Source organism: Mastomys coucha, unplaced genomic scaffold, assembly GCF_008632895.1.
Source record: "Mastomys coucha isolate ucsf_1 unplaced genomic scaffold, UCSF_Mcou_1 pScaffold3, whole genome shotgun sequence".
Lineage (NCBI taxonomy): Eukaryota > Metazoa > Chordata > Mammalia > Rodentia > Muridae > Mastomys > Mastomys coucha.
Genome location: NW_022196909.1, coordinates 27,026,174 through 27,046,081, shown reverse-complemented (window position 1 = coordinate 27,046,081; position 19,908 = coordinate 27,026,174). Strand labels below are relative to the sequence as shown.

General features: G+C 50.1%; 1 protein-coding gene across 19 annotated transcripts in view; it reads left to right on the top strand.

Moving 5' to 3' along the window:
- Col13a1 (collagen type XIII alpha 1 chain) overlaps positions 1-19,908 on the top strand; it is a 145,326-nt gene that overhangs the window by 57,773 nt on the left and 67,645 nt on the right. For 6 of the 19 annotated variants that reach the window (XM_031347205.1, XM_031347207.1, XM_031347201.1 and 3 more), the window contains exons 3-6: positions 3,400-3,407; positions 12,482-12,508; positions 15,357-15,392; positions 18,989-19,015. In XM_031347205.1, the coding sequence (XP_031203065.1) occupies positions 3,400-3,407; positions 12,482-12,508; positions 15,357-15,392; positions 18,989-19,015 (98 nt within the window). The remainder of the gene's footprint in view (positions 1-3,399; positions 3,408-12,481; positions 12,509-15,356; positions 15,393-18,988; positions 19,016-19,908) is intronic. The other 13 variants (XM_031347216.1, XM_031347208.1, XM_031347215.1 and 10 more) reach the window with 3 other exon arrangements.

The following is a 19,908-nucleotide window of genomic DNA, read 5'->3' as shown; positions in this document are numbered from 1 at the left end:
TTTTGTAACTTAGTGGCCTGGTGCTCCCCTCTGATGACAGCAGTATTGTGATATGTTGGCAGGGGAGTAAACAAAAGGGTTGAAAGCTCCGACTCCACCTCAGTGAAAAGGGTTAAGTCTGCCACTCCCAGCCCAGGCTTGTCCCAAGTGCCAATCTGAGGTCACAGAAGCCTAATTAGCACTAAGCCTAGTGCACCCTGTGTAATGTTGATTAGAATAATTAGTGATTTGGTGAATGAATGAAGGGCGCTGAGTACTTGATTGAGTGAGTGAATGAATGAATGACTCCAGGATCCTGGTGATCCACCAAGGCTCTTTGGCTCTTCTTCAGCTCTCTCCATGTAGGGTACTCTAACTTCTCAGCAAGAGGAAATGATCTATTCATCGCAAAGTCACCAGAGATAAGCATCAGGCTTCTAGATCACACACAGGTCTGGGTCTTGTTGCTGTTTCTGCATAGTGCAATTTTCCTTCCTCTAGGGACCTGCCTGTGTGTTCTTCATCTTTATACAGCCATAGCCTAGGAAGAATCTATTGAAAAAAGCCCTCTCAGAATTCTGGCTGCTCCAGGTTTCTTCACAGGGCCTGGTTCTGCTTCTCTGTTTAGAAGAGGCAAGGCTGCCTTGTTTAAAGAGGCCAAGGTGACAGGTGACAGGTATGAGGAACACTTTCTTAGACAGGTTTCTATTCTGGACGTCTGCTGTGCACCATCCCCGGGCATCCTGTTACATCCCACTCCATCCTTCCTGGGTGACCTGGAACAATCTACATCACTCTCCCACCAATCTACAGTCCCCGTGGTCCGCAGCAGGCACAGGTGCCTTCCTCCTGCTTCAGATGGGTGATGCGGACAGGCACTCACAGAGTCCCCTCCCCAGGTCATAAGCCATAGTGCATGTGTTAGAAGGGTCCCAGATGAGGAGTCCTCCGGAGGCTGGGTGCTGTTCACATCCTCGCCCAACCTCCTAGGCCTCTCTGCCGGTAGTCTTGTCTAAAGTAGAGTTGATGACGCTTTGAAGTGTCTGTCCTCTGAGTGCCTGGGCAGAGAGATGGGCCAGTCATGAGTCACGTGACAGACTGAGCACAGGCATGTGACATGACAGCCCTAGCACATGTTGCACAAGGGTCAGCTGAGCACAGTACCAGGCAGGGGCTCTGTGGTGAAATCCAGGTGTTCCCCACTGCAGGCCTGGACCAGTGGTAGGAAGTCGGAGGGCAACCGTTGGATTCTCCCTTGACCTTCCAGAAGTATCTATCAGGACGACAGCAGTATTCCCCACTGATAGAAAAGTGTCTATTGAGGTCAGAACCTTATCTGTCAACTTTCTGAGTCTATTCCACACCAGTTCTCTCCAGCCACCGTATGCGCCCCGGGAAATCAAATTCAGGTTATCTAATGGTGTTTACCCACTGAGCCACCTACGGATCCACCTATGGAGCTGCCCACTGAGCCACCCCATCCTCCCACGCAGTCTAGTTGCTTTCCTCAGTGCTGTGACAAGGTCCCCGAGCTAGCAACCTCAGGAGGGAAAACTTTGATATTGGCTCACGGTTTGGGGTCATCATTCATTATAGGGTGGGGGTGGGCATGGTAACAGGAGTTTTCTGTCCGTGGTAACATGGTGTCTGTGATCAGGATGTGAAAGCAGAGGATGAATCTTGAAACAGCGCCTAGAGAGGTTGGTCTCCTAGGTGATTCTAGATTCTGTCAGGACTAACCCCCCCCCCCAACCCCATCATCATCTTACGGCAGAGCGGGACCATAGGGTCTTCCTCCTTACAGCAAGTCCCTGTGAGTGACAGGTTGGGGGTGGTGAGAGCTTGGCAAGGCAGGCTTCCCTGGGAGCTGTGGGGAAGCCCTATAAAGAGCTACAGGTGGCCCTGCAGGATGTTAAGCGCGTTCTGAGTGAGAGGTGCATGGAAGAGCTGGGTCAGAGGCATTCCTGGTTTACTAGTATCTGCCAGGTCCCCCAGCAGAGCTTCACCCTGAGGGGCATCCCCCAATCTTTCCAACTGGGAGTCAGGACCCTGTCTGACCTGGTAGGCTCAGGGTAGCTTCCCTCCCTATAACCAAACCATCCAAAACTCCCCAGAGCTCAACTTTGTCATTGTTGAAGACTTGTCATTCCCCCCTCCCCCAAACCAGGAGACACAGACTACCCAGGCAGCCTATATTTTTTTTGAGATAGTGTCAGGTTCTGGATGACATTCTCCTGTCCCTCAGCCTGATAGGTCCCAGATGTTCTCCCTCCCTGACCCACGCTGCCCCCAGCCTGTTCTGGAACCCTGCCATCTGGCACAGGGCTTCCCTAGCCACTCCCCCCCCCCCCACACACACACCGGAACACAAAGATGACTTGACCGAGGCCAGCATGAGGCCATTTCTTCCTGGATGGGGACCAGAACATGAAATGATACTGGCAGAGGAGAGAAGGGAGAAGAACATGGCTTTGGGGTCATAAGGAGCTGGGGGGGGGGTCGGGATGGGGGGAACATCAGGCAACCATGTTGGCAGAGCATGAAAGACAACAGCAGTCGCTTCTAAGCTGATATGGTCAGGTCAGCAGGGACTGGGAGAACACACAGCTGGGACCCCTCCCCTCAGGGCTGTGGGGGTTCCATAGATCCCATCTACAGAGATGCCATTTAGGTGGCCTTCCTTTCCTGCCCTCTTGGCTCCCACCCTCACAAAGCTTAAACTTGTTAGGAATGAGACAGGGCTGTTGAAGCCCAATACAGGAGGAGGGAAAGTGGACGGGGGCGGGGCAGGGAGTGGGGTGGGGAGTCCCGAGGAGAGAGAGGGGCTGGGCCCAAGACCGACAGAGAAGTGGGGGTCAGGAGAGGAGCAGTGGGCGGCAGACACAGGAGGGCAAGACATATGACTCAAAGCCTAACAGAAACCAGGCCACGCTGATAGACATCAGGCTGGGAGGGGAGGGCCGGAGTGTGCCCTACTCCCCACCCCGCCTGCTCCTTTTGCCAGTTTTCCATTGCATGTCCTGGGAAAGCCTGCAGGAGTGGTGAGCAGGCAGCACTGTCTGTCTGTCTGTCCATCTGTCTCTCCAGCACCTCCTCTGGCCTCTCTGAAATGCTGGCAAGTCCCCCAAGAATGCAGTTTGACAAGCAGGAAGGTAAGGGGTGGCGACCAGTAGACCCCTCTCAGAGCTGGGCCTGGGTCCAGACCCCTGCGTTTCTCATCCAATAATAAAAATATGGAGAGAAAATAGAGAGGAAATGAATTACGCCGGCAAGAGTGAGCCAGGAAAAGACACACTTTGAAGACCAGATGGAAACCTCTTTGCCAGAAAAAAAATTCTTGGATGTTGTTTCTAAGGTGACCTCCCCAACCGCTCCCCCTGGCAGCAGTGACACTGACCAGCCCTTTTCTCTCTCTTTCAGGACCTCCAGTAAGTACAGGCCGCAGCTGGTCCCCGTGTGCGCCTCAAAGGCCTGTGTCATCTCTGGTAACAGGGCCCTGGGTGGAGCGCTGACAGCCAGCCCCCTGCTGTCCTCCAGGAGCGCACCTCTCTACACAGTCAAGGATCCACTGAGGGATGTCTGTCTGTCCGTCATTTCACTCTAGATACTAGAAGGCTGGCTTACCCCTTATTGGCCTGGCTATTTTGTCTCCACTCCCCCAAACACACACACACACACACACACACACACACACACACTCACTCACTCATGCATGCATGCACGCATATACACACACCACCACCACCAGAAGGATCACCCTGCTAGGTTCGGCCTTCCTCCCCCAGTGTCTTTGTCCCATACAGAAAGCAGGTCAGGGCACAGCTCCAAGCCGGGGCAACCTGGCGATGCCATCCACACCCCTGTGTGGGCAGCTCCATTCTGGCCAGGCCCCAAGGGGGCAGCTGAGGCTGGTGGTGGCAATGGTAGTAGAGGCCACATGTCCCGCTTTTCTGGGCCTTTGTCCCAGGGTGGGCAGGGAGCTGGACCTCGTCCAATCCTGGAGAAGAACCGGAGGAAACACCTCCCTAAGGTAAAGGATCCAAACCCAGAGTGTCACATGATCTTTGAGGGACAGCATTTGATAGTTCTACAAAAGACCCAAGGATACTGGGGGGACCTGGGGACTGGCTCTGAAAGGGCCCAGCCCCTTCACATCAGATCTTTCTCAAGGTTACTGAAATCTACCCCTCCCTCCTGAGTCGCTAGGAGGTGGCTTTGGGGCTGTGAGGATCCAGTGGAAGCCTGAGGAAGAGTCCCCTAGAAAGTAGTGCACTTGACTCTTAAAGAGACAGTTACTTAATACTCTGTGGTTACCCTGAAGTCCCAACCTCTGCCCCCCAAAAAATCCTGCCATCACTGGGATTCGTCTGGTAGGACTTGGAGAGCAGAGCGGCCAGGGAGGGAGGTCATTATCCTGGTTAGTTTGGGGACATCAAATGGCCATTTCTGTCACCCGCCTTCCAAAATAAGTGGCTTTGCCCCGGGAAGTGGCTGAGTTGGTAGCGTGCTTGCTCACCATCCATGAAGCTCTGGCTTCAGTCCGAGAGTAAATCCCAGCACTTGGGAGGTAGAGTCAGGAAGATCCAAAATTCAAGGTCACCCTTGGCAGCACAGGGAGTTCAAGGCCAGCCTGAGCTCCTAAGACTTTGACTTTTTTTTTTTTAAGGAACTATGACAGGCCGCCAGCTGGGATGGGGCCATGTACCCTCCCCCTTTTTTGAAGGCAAGAATCCATACCTGCCCCATCTGAGGACACTCCAGAGATGGTGTTAACTCTGTGTCCCTCGGCGGAACTATCTTAGCATCTGGCTTAGCCAGGATTTTATTGCTGCAACAAAACACCATGACACAAATGCAAGCTGAGGAGGCAAGGGTTTATTCAGCTTACATTTACAGATCAGATCATAGGCCTTCAATGGAGGAAGTCAGGGCAGGAACGCACACAGGGCAGGAAGCTGGAGGCGGGAGCTGATGCAGAAGCCATGGAGGGATGCTGCTTACTGGCCTGCTCCCCATGGCTTGCTCAGCCTGCTTTCTTAGAGAATCCAGGACTACCACCAGCCCAGGGATGGCTCTTCCCACCATGGACTGGGCTTGCCCCATGGATCGCTGATGGAGAAAATGCCTTCCAGCTGGATCCCATGGAGGTATTTCCTCACCTGAGGCTCCTCCCTCTCTGAGGACTCAGCCAGTGCAGTAGCATCCTGAGAGTTGTACCCGTTTGCCTGACAGGTTGTTCCCAGCCAGAGTAGAGACTACGACCCCTGGAATCCAGGGACTGGCAAGAGAAGTGGGATACAAGTTCCTGCTTACACACTCTACCTGCCTGAGCTGTGTGTGTCCTCCCTTGAACTCCCAGGCTTGATGCAAATGAGAGGCCCTAAGGCCTTGCCCTTCACCCCCCCCCCCACTAAAAAAAGCCTAAAGAACAGAAGGAGGGAGAGGGTAAGAATCATTCTTAGCCCCGGTCTCTTTGCTTTCTGCAAGGTGAGGATGTTGGTGGCCAGAGATGAGGCCTGGACAGATGGCCATCTGTTACCTTGTGGGCAGGCTCTCGGGGGCTGGCTCTGTGCTCCAGTGAGAAATATCCAGGTTCCTGTGGGCACAGGGTTGGCATTCACCATGGAGGACACATTGATGTGGTAGCAGGAATTAGCAAAGAGGAGCAAATTGTCCTTTCCTCCTGTCCCCACCCTAGTGACCAAAGACAGAAGCCTGCCCCACCCTTCCCCTCCCTTCCCCATCATTTGATTTTTTTTCTTTTTTTTTTGGTTTTTTGAGACAGGGTTTCTCTGTATAGCTCTGGCTGTCCTGGAACTCACTCTGTAGACCAGGTTGGCCTCAAACTCAGAAATCCACCTGCCTCTGTCTCCCAAGTGCTGGGATTAAAGGGGTGTGCCACCACTGCCCGGCTTTTTTTTTTTTTTTAACTCTGTAATCCACGTTGATTACTTTATTCATTTCTTTCTATCCTACCTCATTTTGGGAGATTTAAAACTATGTCCTAGTTAACTTTTTGTCAATTTGACACAAGCTAGGGTCATCTGGGGGAAGAGATTCTTCTGTTGAAAAAAACAAAAATGCCTCCATCAACTTGACCTGTAGGCAAGTGATTGCCTTGGGTAGTGAGTGAACGGCATGGGAGAGAACCCAGTGGGTGATGCTACCCTTGGAGAAGAGTCCTGGGTTGTATAAGAAAACAAGCCGAGCAAGCCTTGGGAAGCAAGCCTGTCAGCAGAGCCCTCCTGCGGCCTCTGCCTCAGTTCCTCCCTGACTTCATGGTGGACTGAGATCTCGATATGTAAGCCCTCCCCACTTGGTCATCCCTCGCCACTTGGTCATGGTATTTACTCCTGCAGCAGAAGGCAAACTAGGCCAAGCTAGGTTCTCATAGAGTGAGGAATGGAAGAGAAGAGGTAGGAAAAAACCTCTTGTTGGTCAGAGCAAAAAAAAAAAAAAAAAATGCAAAACTCAGTCTACAGTTAGGTAGGCAAGCATTGGCCGCTCAGTGAAGCCTGGCTCTTCCTGGTCCTGTTCCCCTCCCCAATTTGTTCCCCTCTAATAATGGCTCATGCCAGCGTGTGCTTAGCACTTGCTGTATGCGGGTCCCTGAGCTCAGTGCTTGTGGTACCCTAGTTTATTTCATTGTAAAAGACAAGCGCTACTTGGTTCCTGCCCTCCCATTTTCAAGCTGAGGACACAGAGGCACGAGGGCAGCAAGCCTCTTACTTAAGGTCACCCTCATTCGTCATGTCGTAAGTGCAGAGCCAAGGTTGTGCACAGACAGGCTGGCTAACACTGTGCTTGCTCTGAATCCAGAAGATTCCATCCCTGCTGCTGAAACACCGCCCCGTGTGCCATGGCTCAGGCTCAGCTCTTTCTTATAATTTAAAAAATTATTTTCATATACTCTATCGTAATCATGTTTCCCCCTAATTCCTCCCCCCACATACCCAGCCAACTATACGTTCTTTTCTCTCTCTCTCTCTCGCTTGCTTTCAAAAACAAACAAGAAACAAAAATAAAAACAAGAAACACATACAAAACATGCCACAAAGATGAAAATCAAACAAGCAGAAGACCCACAGGACAAAAGAGAAATGCCAGGAAAAAGCAAAAATGAAACAAAGATACACACACACACACACACACACACACACACACACACAGCCACTGAGTTTATTCTGTATGGGCCAAGTACTCCTGGGCATGTGGCCTGTGTTGAAGTGTGCTTGATACAACCAAGGATGCGCTATTGGAGAAAAACTGATTTTCCCTTTGCCATTGGGTGTAGTAAATATTTAAAATCCTGGAGCAGGGCTTCTTCGCTGCCTTAGACTATTTATGTTCCTGGATGAAAGACACACAAGGCCTTTATAAGTTAATAAGCCTTAGGCAGCCCAGTAGCTGGGCCGCTGCCTACCCTCTTTGCTGTTAGAATCTACTTTCCTATCAACAATCCCAAATTATCACTCACTATTTACTGTGTTCCATCTGGGCTGCTCTTAACTCCAACCGGGCAGGCCTCAGGACCACGTTCTCTTGGCCCTTAGCCTATGGCGGCACTCCTCCTCCCTCCTGGATGTTCTTCCCTTTCCTAGCTCCTGTCTTCTATCTCCAAGCCTGAGCTCGGAGAAACCTAAGCTCCGCCCATGTCTCTTCTGCCCAGCGATTGGCCGTTGGCATCTTTATTGACCAATCACAATTAACTGGGGGCAGAGTTCCTCAGCGCCTCACCAGTGTTCGGACTCTCCTGCAGACAGTTTTGGAGGATCCAAGTATCCAAGTTATCATTAGAATACCAGCCGCATGAAGCTAACCCACTGCCATTAGGTGTCCGTTTCAGACAGCTTCTTGGTTAGGCGTAGGACCTCTGTCTACTTCCCCTTCCCGTTCTGGGACCCCCATCTCATCTGGCTTTAGCCTGTGCAGATTTCATGAATGCTGCCACCGTCTCTGTGAGTTTATATACATTGGTTGCGTCTTGTCTTCCTTAGAGTCAGCTATTACCCCTGCCTCTTAGGAGTCTTTCTGCTCCTCTTGTGTATAGATGCCCAAGCCATGAGGGGAAGCGTTTGATGGATGTCTGAGAGTCTCTCGGTCTATGCATGTTGTCCAGTTGGGGGGGTCTCTGTGTTAGTTACCAACTCCCGAAAGAGGAAGCTTCTCTTAAGTGGGTTGAGCTGATCAATGGCTACAGCTGTATGTTCTATTGCTGTATTCTTTTACAGAATAATAGCAGTAGGTGTTTGTCTTAGGCCCATGACCTATCTATCTACTCTTAGGTTCTGGATCACCTGAGTGATGTCAGGTGTCCCATCACATGGATTGGGTCTTAAATCAGTAAAAAAAAAAAAAAAAAGTGGCTGGTTACTCCTATAGCGTCTATGCCGCTATTGCTCAAGTATATCTTGTGGGCAGGGTGGTGTTGTGGGTCTCAGGGTTTATAGCTGGGTTGGTGTTTGCCTTTCTCCTCTGGCAATGTGCAGAGTGCCTCCTTCCAGTATCATGGACACTAGTCAGTAGGGTGGAGACTCTAGTCAGGGACCAGCCTGACTTCTGTGTTTTCAGTGGTATAAGTAAGGGTTGTCTTCAGCAACAGATCCTTACTGCCAGGTTGGGGAGAGCAACGGATAGCCTTAGCGATAGCCTGAGATGTTTGGGTGTTCCTGTGGAGCCCCTATGGGACAACAACTCAAGAATGTATAACTTATTTCTGGTCCTGGAGGTTTTACTTGGTGACAAAAGATGTCTAGTAGAGAGGGGACATTCTCTGCCGTTTGGTGACTCCGTTAGAGTCCTTTCATGTATGTTTGTACTTTTTTTTTTTTAAGATTTATTTATTTATTATATGTAAGTACACTGTAGCTGTCTTCAGACCCACCAGAAGAGGGCGTCAGAACTCATTACAGGTGGTTGTGAGCCACCATGTGGTTGCTGGGATTTGAACTCATGACCTTCTGAAGAGCAGTCAGTGCTCTTACCCGCTGAGCCATTTCACCAGCCCGTATTGTTTTTTAAGAAGCTTCTACATATTGGGTTTGGTTTCTAAACCCCTGGACAAAGGACCTAGCTGCATATTTTACATATCAAAGCAGGCCTGACCAGATCCTCCCAGCATCCCTTAGTCCTTACCTGGCATACATTGAACCCAACCCTAAACTTTCCAACCCAGGGGCTGGGCTGCCCTTCCCACAGAGGCACTTCCCTATATAATCCAGACATTTTGGTCTCTCTCTCCCCCTTCTTCTTCCTCCTCCTCCTCCTCCTCCCTTTCTCTCTCTCTCCCCCTTCTTCCTCCTCCTCTTCCTCCCTTTCTCTCTCTCTCCCCCTTCTCTTTCTCTTCTTCTCCCTCCCCTCTCTCCCCAAGGTGACTCCCCAGCCTCAATCCTTGGGACCAGTGAACTCACCCAAGAGGAGCTTCCCAATAAACCCACCTTTAATATAATCTAATCTGGCTTGAACTGGCTTATTTCACCAGCAAAGAAATAACTGATCATATAGTAGCAGGCTTCCATATGGTTTTTCAAATGGCCTTTAGTATCCCTCATCCCCCTTCCTATTTAATCCTCCTAGTCCAGTTTCTCCTTTCCTCCCCGTCCCCCTCCCCTCCCCACTATTTCTTCTCTCTTGAGAAATCCTCTTCTCTGCTGGTTCCTTGCAAGGTCCCTGACCTTTGTGTTTATTCAGATTAAAACACACCTATTGAACACAGAAAAGCTAACATCCACATATGAGAAAAAACAGACATTTGTTTTGGGGAGGGTCTGGGTTACCTTGCTCAGGACGATTGTTTCTTGTTTTATCCATTTACCTGTGAATTTGATAATTTTATTTTTCTTAACAGCTGAACAATAGTCTATTGTGTAAATATATCTTCTTTTTTTTTTTTGGTGAATACACTATAGTTTTATTATCCACTCATTAGCTGATGAACAAACACCTAGGCTGTTTCCAGTCTCTGACTATTATGAACAGAGCAACAGTGAACCTGGATGAGCAAGCGTCTCTGTAGTAGGATGTAGAGTCCTTTAGGTAGATGCCCAAGAGTAGGCTAGCTGGGTCTTAGAGGAGATCAATTCCCGTATTCCCCAGGAACTGCCACATTGATTTCCATAGTGACTGTACAAGTCTGTACTCCTACCCACAATGGGTGAATGCCCCCTTTACCCCACATCCTCACCAGCACGAGCTGTCATTTGTGTTATTGATCTTGGCAGTTTTGACAGGGATAAGATGAAGTCTCAAAGTGGTTTTAATTTGCATTTCCACGATGGCTAAGGATGTTGAACATTTCTTTAAGTGCCTCTTTGATATCTGTGTCTCATGTTTTGAGGTCGTTTTTTTAAATTGGGTTACTTGTTTCCTGATGTTTAGGTTGTTTTGTTTGGTTGGTTTTAGTTCTATTTATATTTTAGATACTAGCTGTCTATCAGACGTCCAGTTGGTAAAGGCCTTCCCCCTACTCTAGGCTGTCGCTTTGCTCAAACGACAGTGACCTTTGCCATATAAATTCATCAGGCTTATAAAGTCCTATCCGTTAGCTGTTGGTCTTACTCCTCTGTCAGACCCAGAGTGTCTGCTTATATGTTGAGATCCCCGATGCATTTGGAGCTGAATTTTGTGCAGGGTGATAGGTGTGGATCTATTTGCATTCCTCTACATGAATACATCCAGATTGACCAGCACCATTTGTTGAGGATATTATCTTCTTCAATATGTATTTTTGAGGTTTTTTTTTTTTTTTGGTGAAAAATCAGGTGTCCATAGGTGTGTGAAATTGTGTCTGGATATTCGGCTCAATTTTATTGATCAACTCAACTCCATAGTCAACATGTTTGTTTTTACGCCAGTGCCATGATGGTTTTAGCTCTGTAATATAGCTTGAAATCTGTAATGGCGATACCTCCAGTTGTTATTTCATTATTCGGACTTGCCTTAGCTATTCTGGTTTTTGTTGTTGTTATTGTTGTTGTTGGTAGTAGTGGTGGTGTTTGTACACTCGCACGCATGCATGCATGCTTGCACTCACATGTGTTTTCATACGAAGTAGATGTTTTCTTCAATGTCTATATTGCATTGGTATTCTGATAGGAATTACAATAAATCTATAGATCACTTTTAGTCGGATGGCCATTTTTACAATATTAGTCCTACGGACCCATGCAGGCTCAGCAACTAAGAGTAACCCAAAAGGCCAAGCAGTGGTGGCACACGCCTTTAATCCCAGCACTTGGGAGGCAGAGGCAGGCGGATTTCTGAGTTCGAGGCCAGCCTGGTCTACAGAGTGAGTTCCGGGACAGCCAGGGCTACCCAGAGAAACCCTGTCGCAAAAAACCCCAAACAAACTAAAAACTGTATCCCAAAAGTCTCTCCCCTCTTTGCTGCTGTTCGTGTAGAATCTCAGCATCTCTCTCGGGTCAGTCCCAGCCCTAGACAGACACCACTCTCTCAGGACTTTGCATGTTACCAAGGGGTTTCCAGGATGTATTGCTATGGCAGAAAACATCATTGATAGAATAGCCATTGGATAATTTCTATTATTATTTATACATACACTTACTTTGAGACAGTCTTACTCTGTAGCCCATGCTAGCCTAGACTTCATTATCCTCATGTCTCAGCCTCCCAAGTGTGAGGACTAGACTTCACCATCCTCATGTCTCAGCCTCCCAAGTGTGAGGACTAGACTTCACCATCCTCATGCCTCAGCCTCCCAAGTGTGAGGACTAGACTTCACCATCCTCCCATGTCTCAGCCTCCCAAGTGTGAGGACTAGACTTCACCATCCTCCCATGTCTCAGCCTCCCAAGTGTGAGGATGACTCCAGGCTGATGCAGGCCTAGCTGGTATTCTCTGAGACTTTTGTCTGTTGCGTTCTAGGAAACAGGAAGGCAAGACAGTCCCCATCCCCCACCCCAGTGCTGACTGGGTGATCTCACTGCGCATACTCATGCACCAAAACACGTCCCACTGTCTCCCTCATAATCCTCTGTGGGTTTTCCCCTTCTCTTCTCCCATGCCATCCGTATAGATGGGGTCAGTGCACCAGGGGGGCATCATGGCCAATGGCAGGCTCTGCCCTGCCCCTGGCTTCTCTTCTGTGATGGAATAGGTAACACAGGGTCTGGCTGTTTCTCATCCCTGCCCTTTCCCAGTCAGGTCCAGTAGGCAGAAGTGGTGCCTAGCAACTGAAGGGCTCAGAGATGGAGTGGGGTGGGGGAGGGAGCTGAGCTAATGAGAGCCCAAGCCCTAGTGACCCTTGAGTCCTGGGAAGGGACATATCATCTTTCTGTCTCCTCTTCCTATTCCTGGGCCTGGCATATAGGAGGTCCTGCTTCCCTGGTTTTACGGATGGATGGCTGACTGAAAGGAAGCGCCCATCCCTGATTAGTTATTAAAATAACAAGCTCCTACAGTGTAGGGTATTTCCCTGAGGTCACAGCTAACAGGGGAATGTTAGCCTATTAACTGTTTATAACTCTCTATCTCTTTCTTTCAGGGTCCCACTGGAAGACCTGGGCTCCCAGTAAGTAGCTCATTTCTTCTCTCTGTGTCTTCCTTTTAGTGGGCACTGAGCCCAGGACCCGGGGGCATTTCAAGGGCTCTCCTGCTGACCACACCCCAGTCCCCCATTACCTACTTTCTCAGTCCGTTGACTACCTAGGTTGGGTGGCCACTTCTCACAGTCCTCTGAGCATGACCATTCTCTGGAGTCTCTAATCCGTGCTGGAGGGTGACACCGCTCCCACTGCTCCAGGGTGGCAATGCTGGAGAGTGTGTGGCTGTAGCTCTCAGCATCTCTCCTGGGTATTGTGCATGTAGACTCAGAAGCAGACCCAACATAGGAGCTGTTGTTCAGATAGATAGTTCTATGAATGGAGGACTGGAGCAACTGGCCAGTTCTTGGGTCATTCCCAGCCTTCTTCATGGCAGATGACATTCAGACTACTGTTCTAGTCTTCCCGTGCCCTCCAGTTTATGGCGGACTCAAAAACCTTTGTTTCTCCCCAGGTACCATAGGAGGCTGTGCTAAGTAACCACAGGGACTCTGGGCAAAAGTGGGCAGAAGTCATGTGACAAGCCATCTCACATGAAGCTTTAACAGGTGTCAGGCATTCTGGGTATTCCCAGCCTTGATTTCTCCATAACTCAGAAGAAAAATAGTAATCACTCAGAGATGAGGGTATTCCCAGCTTCATTTAGTGATGGAAGGATAAAACACATCTTCCTACCCATCCAAGTTCAGTAGTGGATCGTCAGAGGCTCATCACACACCACTGAGCACAGCGGCTTCTTGTGGACCATGCCTGGCATTTATTTGAGTGCCATCTTTATAAAGTCTTCTGAGACATTGTTCTGTGGGGTCCAGCTTCGATAACTGAGATTGATTATAAGCCCCGTGGGCTTTGGAGCAGGGTGTGGCTCAGGCAAGATGCTGTAGCCAACCAGGGGGTTAAGGAAGCTCACAGATAGGGTTCTGAGGTAGGGCCCAGAGGAGACATCTAGGTAGGGTGTGGAAGGGACACAGGGGCAGGGGAGGCTTTCAGGGGACACCTGTGGCTACCTGTCTTCCCTTGGCTGAAGGCCACTCTCCACTGGATTCTAGAGCCTTCTGGGTGTGAATTATACTGTAGCCTTTTGGCCAGTCCAATAGCTTCTGCAATCAATGGCCAGTGACTTTCTTTAGTAAAATGCACAAGGAAGAAGGCTCAGGCCTGAAAGCAGAGATTTTTTTTTTCCCAGTGCTGAATCTCAGGATGACGGTGACTCGGTCCGTGAAATCTAAGCAGGGGGATAGTCAGATGACCGAGAAGAATGTGGGCAGCTTTTTGGGGGTTTTTTCTTATAGCATCCACCTTTAAAAGGCATTTGGGGGCAATTCACAGAGTGGGGGATGCTGCTGAGTTTCCAGCCGCTGGCCTTTCCATGCTTGTCCCTAACCTGAGCATTTTATGGCCAGGGCTGCAAAGAACATCACTTTCCAAGTGAAAGGAAAAATAATCCAACACACACACACATACACACACACACACACACACACACACACACACACACACACAAGCACCCTGGAATATCATTCAGAAGCCTGGGAGTGAGTGGACAGTGAGGTCACTGGAGCCGGAGCTGACAACAGGCATGGGGCTGGCACACCCTTGATGGGAGGGGCAGATCTACTGGCTGAAGGTCTGAGCTTCCACGTGAAGGGTCGTGAGGTGACCCACCAGCAGGTGCATGAGTGTTGGCCCTTTGTTAGGAATATCAAGGACAAGAAGTGTAAAACATGTACATAGGGTTCCAGCTCTAGTCAATGCCATTTTGCTTAACATTTACCAAATGCCAAGTCCTTGGCGGGGGACAGAAGCATCCCACGGGGAATTCAGCAACCTCAAAGCTCTCATCCCGTGTCTTCTGTTCACTAGGCCAGTGCTCGGGGAGAACAGGGAAACCATCAAGGCTTACAGCCAGCACTGTGCTGAGCAAAGGCACAGTGCTCTGCTCAAAGATGCCCCGGATCTTGACAATGTAAAAGCCTAACAGGAACTGCCAGTGTTTCTCGTGCGTCCCACATATGTCTTGGGATGCCACCTGGTCCTGGATGCTTTTGGCCTCTTTGGGATCAGCAGAGTCGCCCTCAGGACTCCTCCCACCCCCCTACACACTTGCACACCCTGTCCTCCCCATCCCTTGAGGCTCCACCCCAGATTATGATGTCTGCATGTCTGTGATTACAAAAAAATATTTTCTACTGAATGGGGGAACGAGTGAAACTTTGTAAGCAGATTTCCAGAGCTAGAGGATGTAACCCTGGCTACAAAACAAAGTATCGAAATCCACAAGCTTAGAGCAGCCTGGGAGGTGAGGGGGCAGGGTGAGACACCAGAGCAGGAGAGGGAGGAGCCGGGGAGCATGGGCGTCGCTTCTCTGGCTCTGGCAGACAGATCTAGGGCTATCTTTTGCCCTCTGTCTTGCTCTGTGCCTTAAAGCAGGGATAATGACTCCTAGGCCCATTCTGGCTGCAACAACACAAGCCCGAGGGAGAAAGGGCCTTGGAGACAATTTAAGAGATTGAGGTCAAGAATGATAACCTTCACCTACTGCAACCCATATTCCACATTTCCATGCTTGAGTGCAGAAAACCATAGGTGAGAGATGAAAGTCTGACTCCATTTGGTCATTGAGGTCCTGGCCCTAGTTAGTGAAGTCTCCTGGCAGGTCCATCAGTGGCATCCACGTGACACTTGGTGCCACTCTAAATGTTGTCCTAGCTGCTCCAACAAAGTTGGCTAGCTGTGTCCTCAAGTTAGGTGTGCACAAGCTTGTGGGACACTCTGGCGGGTGGCAGCCACACTGACTGTTTCCACCTCCTTCATCAGGGGGACAAGGGTGCTATCGGGATGCCTGGACGCGTGGTGAGTTGGCTCATGTGTCCCTGCTTGGGGCGCCATCACTTGCTTCTCCAAGCTGGCTTTATCCTCCATGCATGGTGAAGTGCTGGGTAGAGCTACTTCAGGGAGAGACAAGGAAGGGGACGGGAATTATTCCAGTCTCCAGACTGAACAGAACAGCATCTTGCAGTTTCGTCTGCGCACACAGCTTCAGTTACTGTGGTCAGATATTTCAAAAGAAATATCCATATTGTTGGAGACACCGTTAACCTTGTCCTGTTTTATTACAAGGTATCCTTTTTAAATTTTCTTACTGGGCCTAATTCACAAAATTAAAGTTTGTCATAGATACACACATACAGCAAAGACATGTAGTACACATAGGGTCCCATACAAACCAGTGTTTCTGGGGCACCTACTGGGGGCTTGGAATATCTTCTCCTTGGAGACACAGGGACTAAGTAAGTACTCTGTAGAAAGTTATTGGATGTGTAGGAGGATGGAGTGAGGCCTGAGTATCCCAAGGCATCAGATGCCTCTGCCACCATCCTCAGAGCAGCCACTATCGCCTGTGACTGTCCTCTATGGATGGGCACTACACTAAGAGGCAGTGATGGCAAGGCTTGGCTCTAGGCAATTCCTCCAGGTCCTCCTAAGGGCGAAGGCAGTTAACCCTTTTGTGAAGAGAGAGTTGAGAGAGCTTGGTCAGAAGATATGAGAAGGCTAGCCCCAGGCATTGAGTCCCTGGCACCTGGGCTGTCCTGTCAGCCTCAGGTTGAAGGACTCCAGGGTCTGGATCAGTGGTTCTCAACCTGCAGGTCACGACCCCCTTGAGGGTTGAACGATCTTTTCATAGGGGTCACGCAAATCCCTGCATGTCAGATATTTTACATCACAATTCATAACAGTAGCAAAATTACAAAAATATGAAGTAGCAATGAAAGTAATTATTTGGTTGGGATCACCGCCACGCGAACTGTATTAAAAGTTTGAAGCATTAGGAAGGTTGAGGACCACTGGTCCAGACAGACAGAAGCCTGAGGTAGTAAAGAGCATCCTGAATTAAGATGGGCATGGCCATAGTGCGGCCCTCCTCTTTTTACTGCTAACTTCCCACCTCCAGCATGATTCCACCGCCATCTTGGCTGGCTTTGGCTGTGACCCTCGCTGCTGTGCTGGCATTAGCCTTATTAAGCATGACTGTGACATCTGTGAATGAATTTGCATGGCTGGAGCAAGCATGGAGTTGGGGGTGCCCAGAACTTAGGCAATACTTGCTAGTATGGACATCTTGCTGGGCCTTCACATACCAGCTCATTCAGCCCTCCAGTGAACTGTCTGGGCAGAGGCACAATCTCCATCCCACCCCACCCCCAACCCCCAGCACTCCAGGTGAGAAAGCCAAGGCTTGGAAGGTAAATGTCTTTCTCAAGGTTATGCACTAGGAAATGATTGAGCAGACAGTCGAGCTCAGGGAACCAGGCTGCAAATGTGTATCCTTGACCTCGGCAGTCCACCCCTAGCATCAGAGCCGAAAGGAGGAGCTGACCTTACACGGATGCTTCAGTGGTCTAGAACATTCTAGAGTTTGGTCCAAGAGCTCCATTGTAACCTGTGAGCTGTGAAGCCACCTCTGTGGTGCTAGGGTGTGTGTGGTGTGGGGAGTTGCCCAACATTTAGCAGATTCTTAGCATGGGCTTTCTCTAAGTGGTATCTCACGGGAACCTCAACAACCTCGAAGCTTGTGTCCACTGCTCCCTCACCTGTCCCTCCCATACACACACTCAGCAAGACTTGGTACCCAGGGAGAGTGGGAAAACACTCAGTGCGCACAGCCAGCAGTGTGCCAGTCTTCAGCGACTCTAAGACGTGACAGCCTGTGGGAGTCCCGATCCCCTCCACGGGGTCCTCACACTGATTCCATACCAGAACAGTGGGCACTTTGCCTCCCATCTGTCTGCTCCATCAGTCTGTCCGTTAGACACTGGGTCTGTCTATGCTGTCGCTGCGCCCCACCCAGAGATCGCAACGCTACCCTGCCATCCTTCCTGGAGCGGTCATTTTGGATACCTCACTATAGCCTTAATGATCCCTTTTAATGGGCAAAATCTACCCCGGAAGGGGGTGGAGTTGATTTTGCACCCAAGCCACCTGGCCTATCCACCTTGCTCTGGTTAGGTAAGTGTTGGTAGCATCCCTCCCTGCTGGGAACAGCAGCTGGCCCGCAGGAAGTTCTGCTGAGTGCATAATGTACTTCCGGCTCCTCCTTCCTGCCCTTCCCCATCGGAGCTTCCTGTGTGGTGGCACTGGGGAGAGGGGGGGTCCCACCGGAAGCCTCCCACCTCCTGTGCCGAACTCCTTTCCAGCCACTTTGGAACTTCTCCCTGCTGGTGCTATTTTAAATGTGGATGGCCCATTTGGCTGCTCACTAGGGGGCCTGGCATAAGCCACTTGTTAAGGACTGTAGTGTCCAATGACCAGGTGTGAAATTCCTGGGTCATTCCCAGCATCACCAGGGGTGGCACCACTGGCCTGTTGGGAGCTGCATGGAGTGAGGCTGCCTACCACTGGCCACTGTAATGATAAAGGAACCCCTGGCTGGGTGTCCAGCTTTCTTCATACTCTGACCCATCCAGCATCCTTGCCGAATTTGTGCCTCCCACCTCTGCCCTTTTTTTGTAGTACTGTGGACTCCATGTAAGAGTTTGAGCATATGAAGCCAGCATCTTAACCCCTGAGTTCTATCCTCAGCCCTCTTTACACTTTCCCTTGAGACAGGATCTTACTGAGTTGTCCCTGGTTGGCCTTGAACTCAGCCTCTAGCTCAGACAGGCCTTGTACCCTTCTTGCTTCAGTCTCCTAAGCAGCTGGGATTACTCCCAAGCCCAGTAACCCCCTTCTGGTTGTCCTGTGTCATCCTGGGACACCCTTGCCTGCCCCCTCCTTTGCAGACCTCAGGCTTTCTCTCTACCAGGAATGGGTACCCTTAATGGTTCCATTTCACAAGGTTCTGTACTTGGTACTCAGAGGGGACCTTCAGAGCCCCTGAGGTTCATGATCTTGGGAACTTCTTCCCAGCCCCACCCAGGGCCCTTTGGATTTGGCTACTCAGGAAGATTTTCTGACTAGGTTAGGGATCCTTCCCACTACCCCCCCCCCCCCCCCCCCCGTGTCTCTGTCTTTGTCTGTCTGTCTCTGTCTCTCTCTCTGTCTCTCTTTCTCTTACGCTCTCTCTCTCTTCCCCCTTCTTCCCTCTTTCTCCTTCCCTCCCCCATCCCCCACTTCTTGCACTCAAGAACGCGCACACACACACACACGCACACACGCACACACACACACACGCACACACACACACACACACACACGCACCACTTGGACAGGGTCTGTTGTTTCTCTCCTAGTGATGTAGAACAGCTGGCCGTGCTTGTTGGCTGAGATGGCTGTCGCGTGTCTGCATCCGTGTCTTGTGCTGTGTTTCTTATTTCACAGTGATTTCTTTTGTTCGGTTGCTGTGCCATTAACATGGATTCTTGTTGTCCGTGTCTGTCTCTCAATCTCTTTTTTTCTCTCCCCGTCTCTCTTTTCCCTGTGCCCTGTGCTTCGTGGGGCTGCCTGCCCAGGGTGTCAAAGGTCAACCAGGCGAGAAGGTGAGTCTTCGCTGCCCCCTCCACCTTAAACCCAGCCTTCTCTCTCACTGGGAGGCTTTTAAGCTAACATTCTCTGAGCCCTGGTATGGAGCCCTGGGCTGTCCTCAGCTGACCCAGCTCACTCAATAAGTCTGCCCTGCCTTACCTTAATCACGTGCAAAGGGCCCCATCGCTCTGATTCCTAGCTGTGAGCTGTCACCCGTCCCCATGAAAAAGAAACTGGCTCATCACTGCTATGTAACTGGGACTACCCAGGAGGACCCCAGAGTCGCAGAGAGGACTCTCCACCCTGACTGGGAATACAGAAGCCATTTCAGAGCATAACTTATCCAATCAGAGGAGAGAGGTATGGGGGTTTTCTGATCCAATCAGAGGAGAGAGTATAGGGTTTGTCTGATCCAATCAGAGGAGGGTTTGTCTGATCCAATCAGAGGAGAGTGTATGGGGTTTGTCTGGAGTCCCCAGCAATAATGTGATCAGGTTCCCGGTCGGTCCTCGGCTTTTCTTCCCTCCTTATGGACACTGGGCATGTCAGTGTTGTCAATATTGTGGATTTTTTTTCTGCCTTTTTTTTTTTTTTTAAGTGGGAAAGGGTTTTGGTTTGTAGCCTAGGCAAGCCTAGAAGTCACTGGGTAGCCCAAACTGACATTAAATTTACAAAGATCTTCCTGCCTCTCCTGCTGAGAGCTGGAATTGCAGGCAGGACACACACACACACACACACACACACACACACACACAGAGGGAGAGAGAGGGAGGGAGGGAGGGAGGGAGGGGAGGAGAGAGAGAGAGAGAGAGAGAGAGAGAGAGAGAGAGAGAGAGAGAGAGAGAGAGAGAACGAACACAAGCAAGAGAGTACAGATACTGCAACAGAGTATCCCATCTCTAAAGTA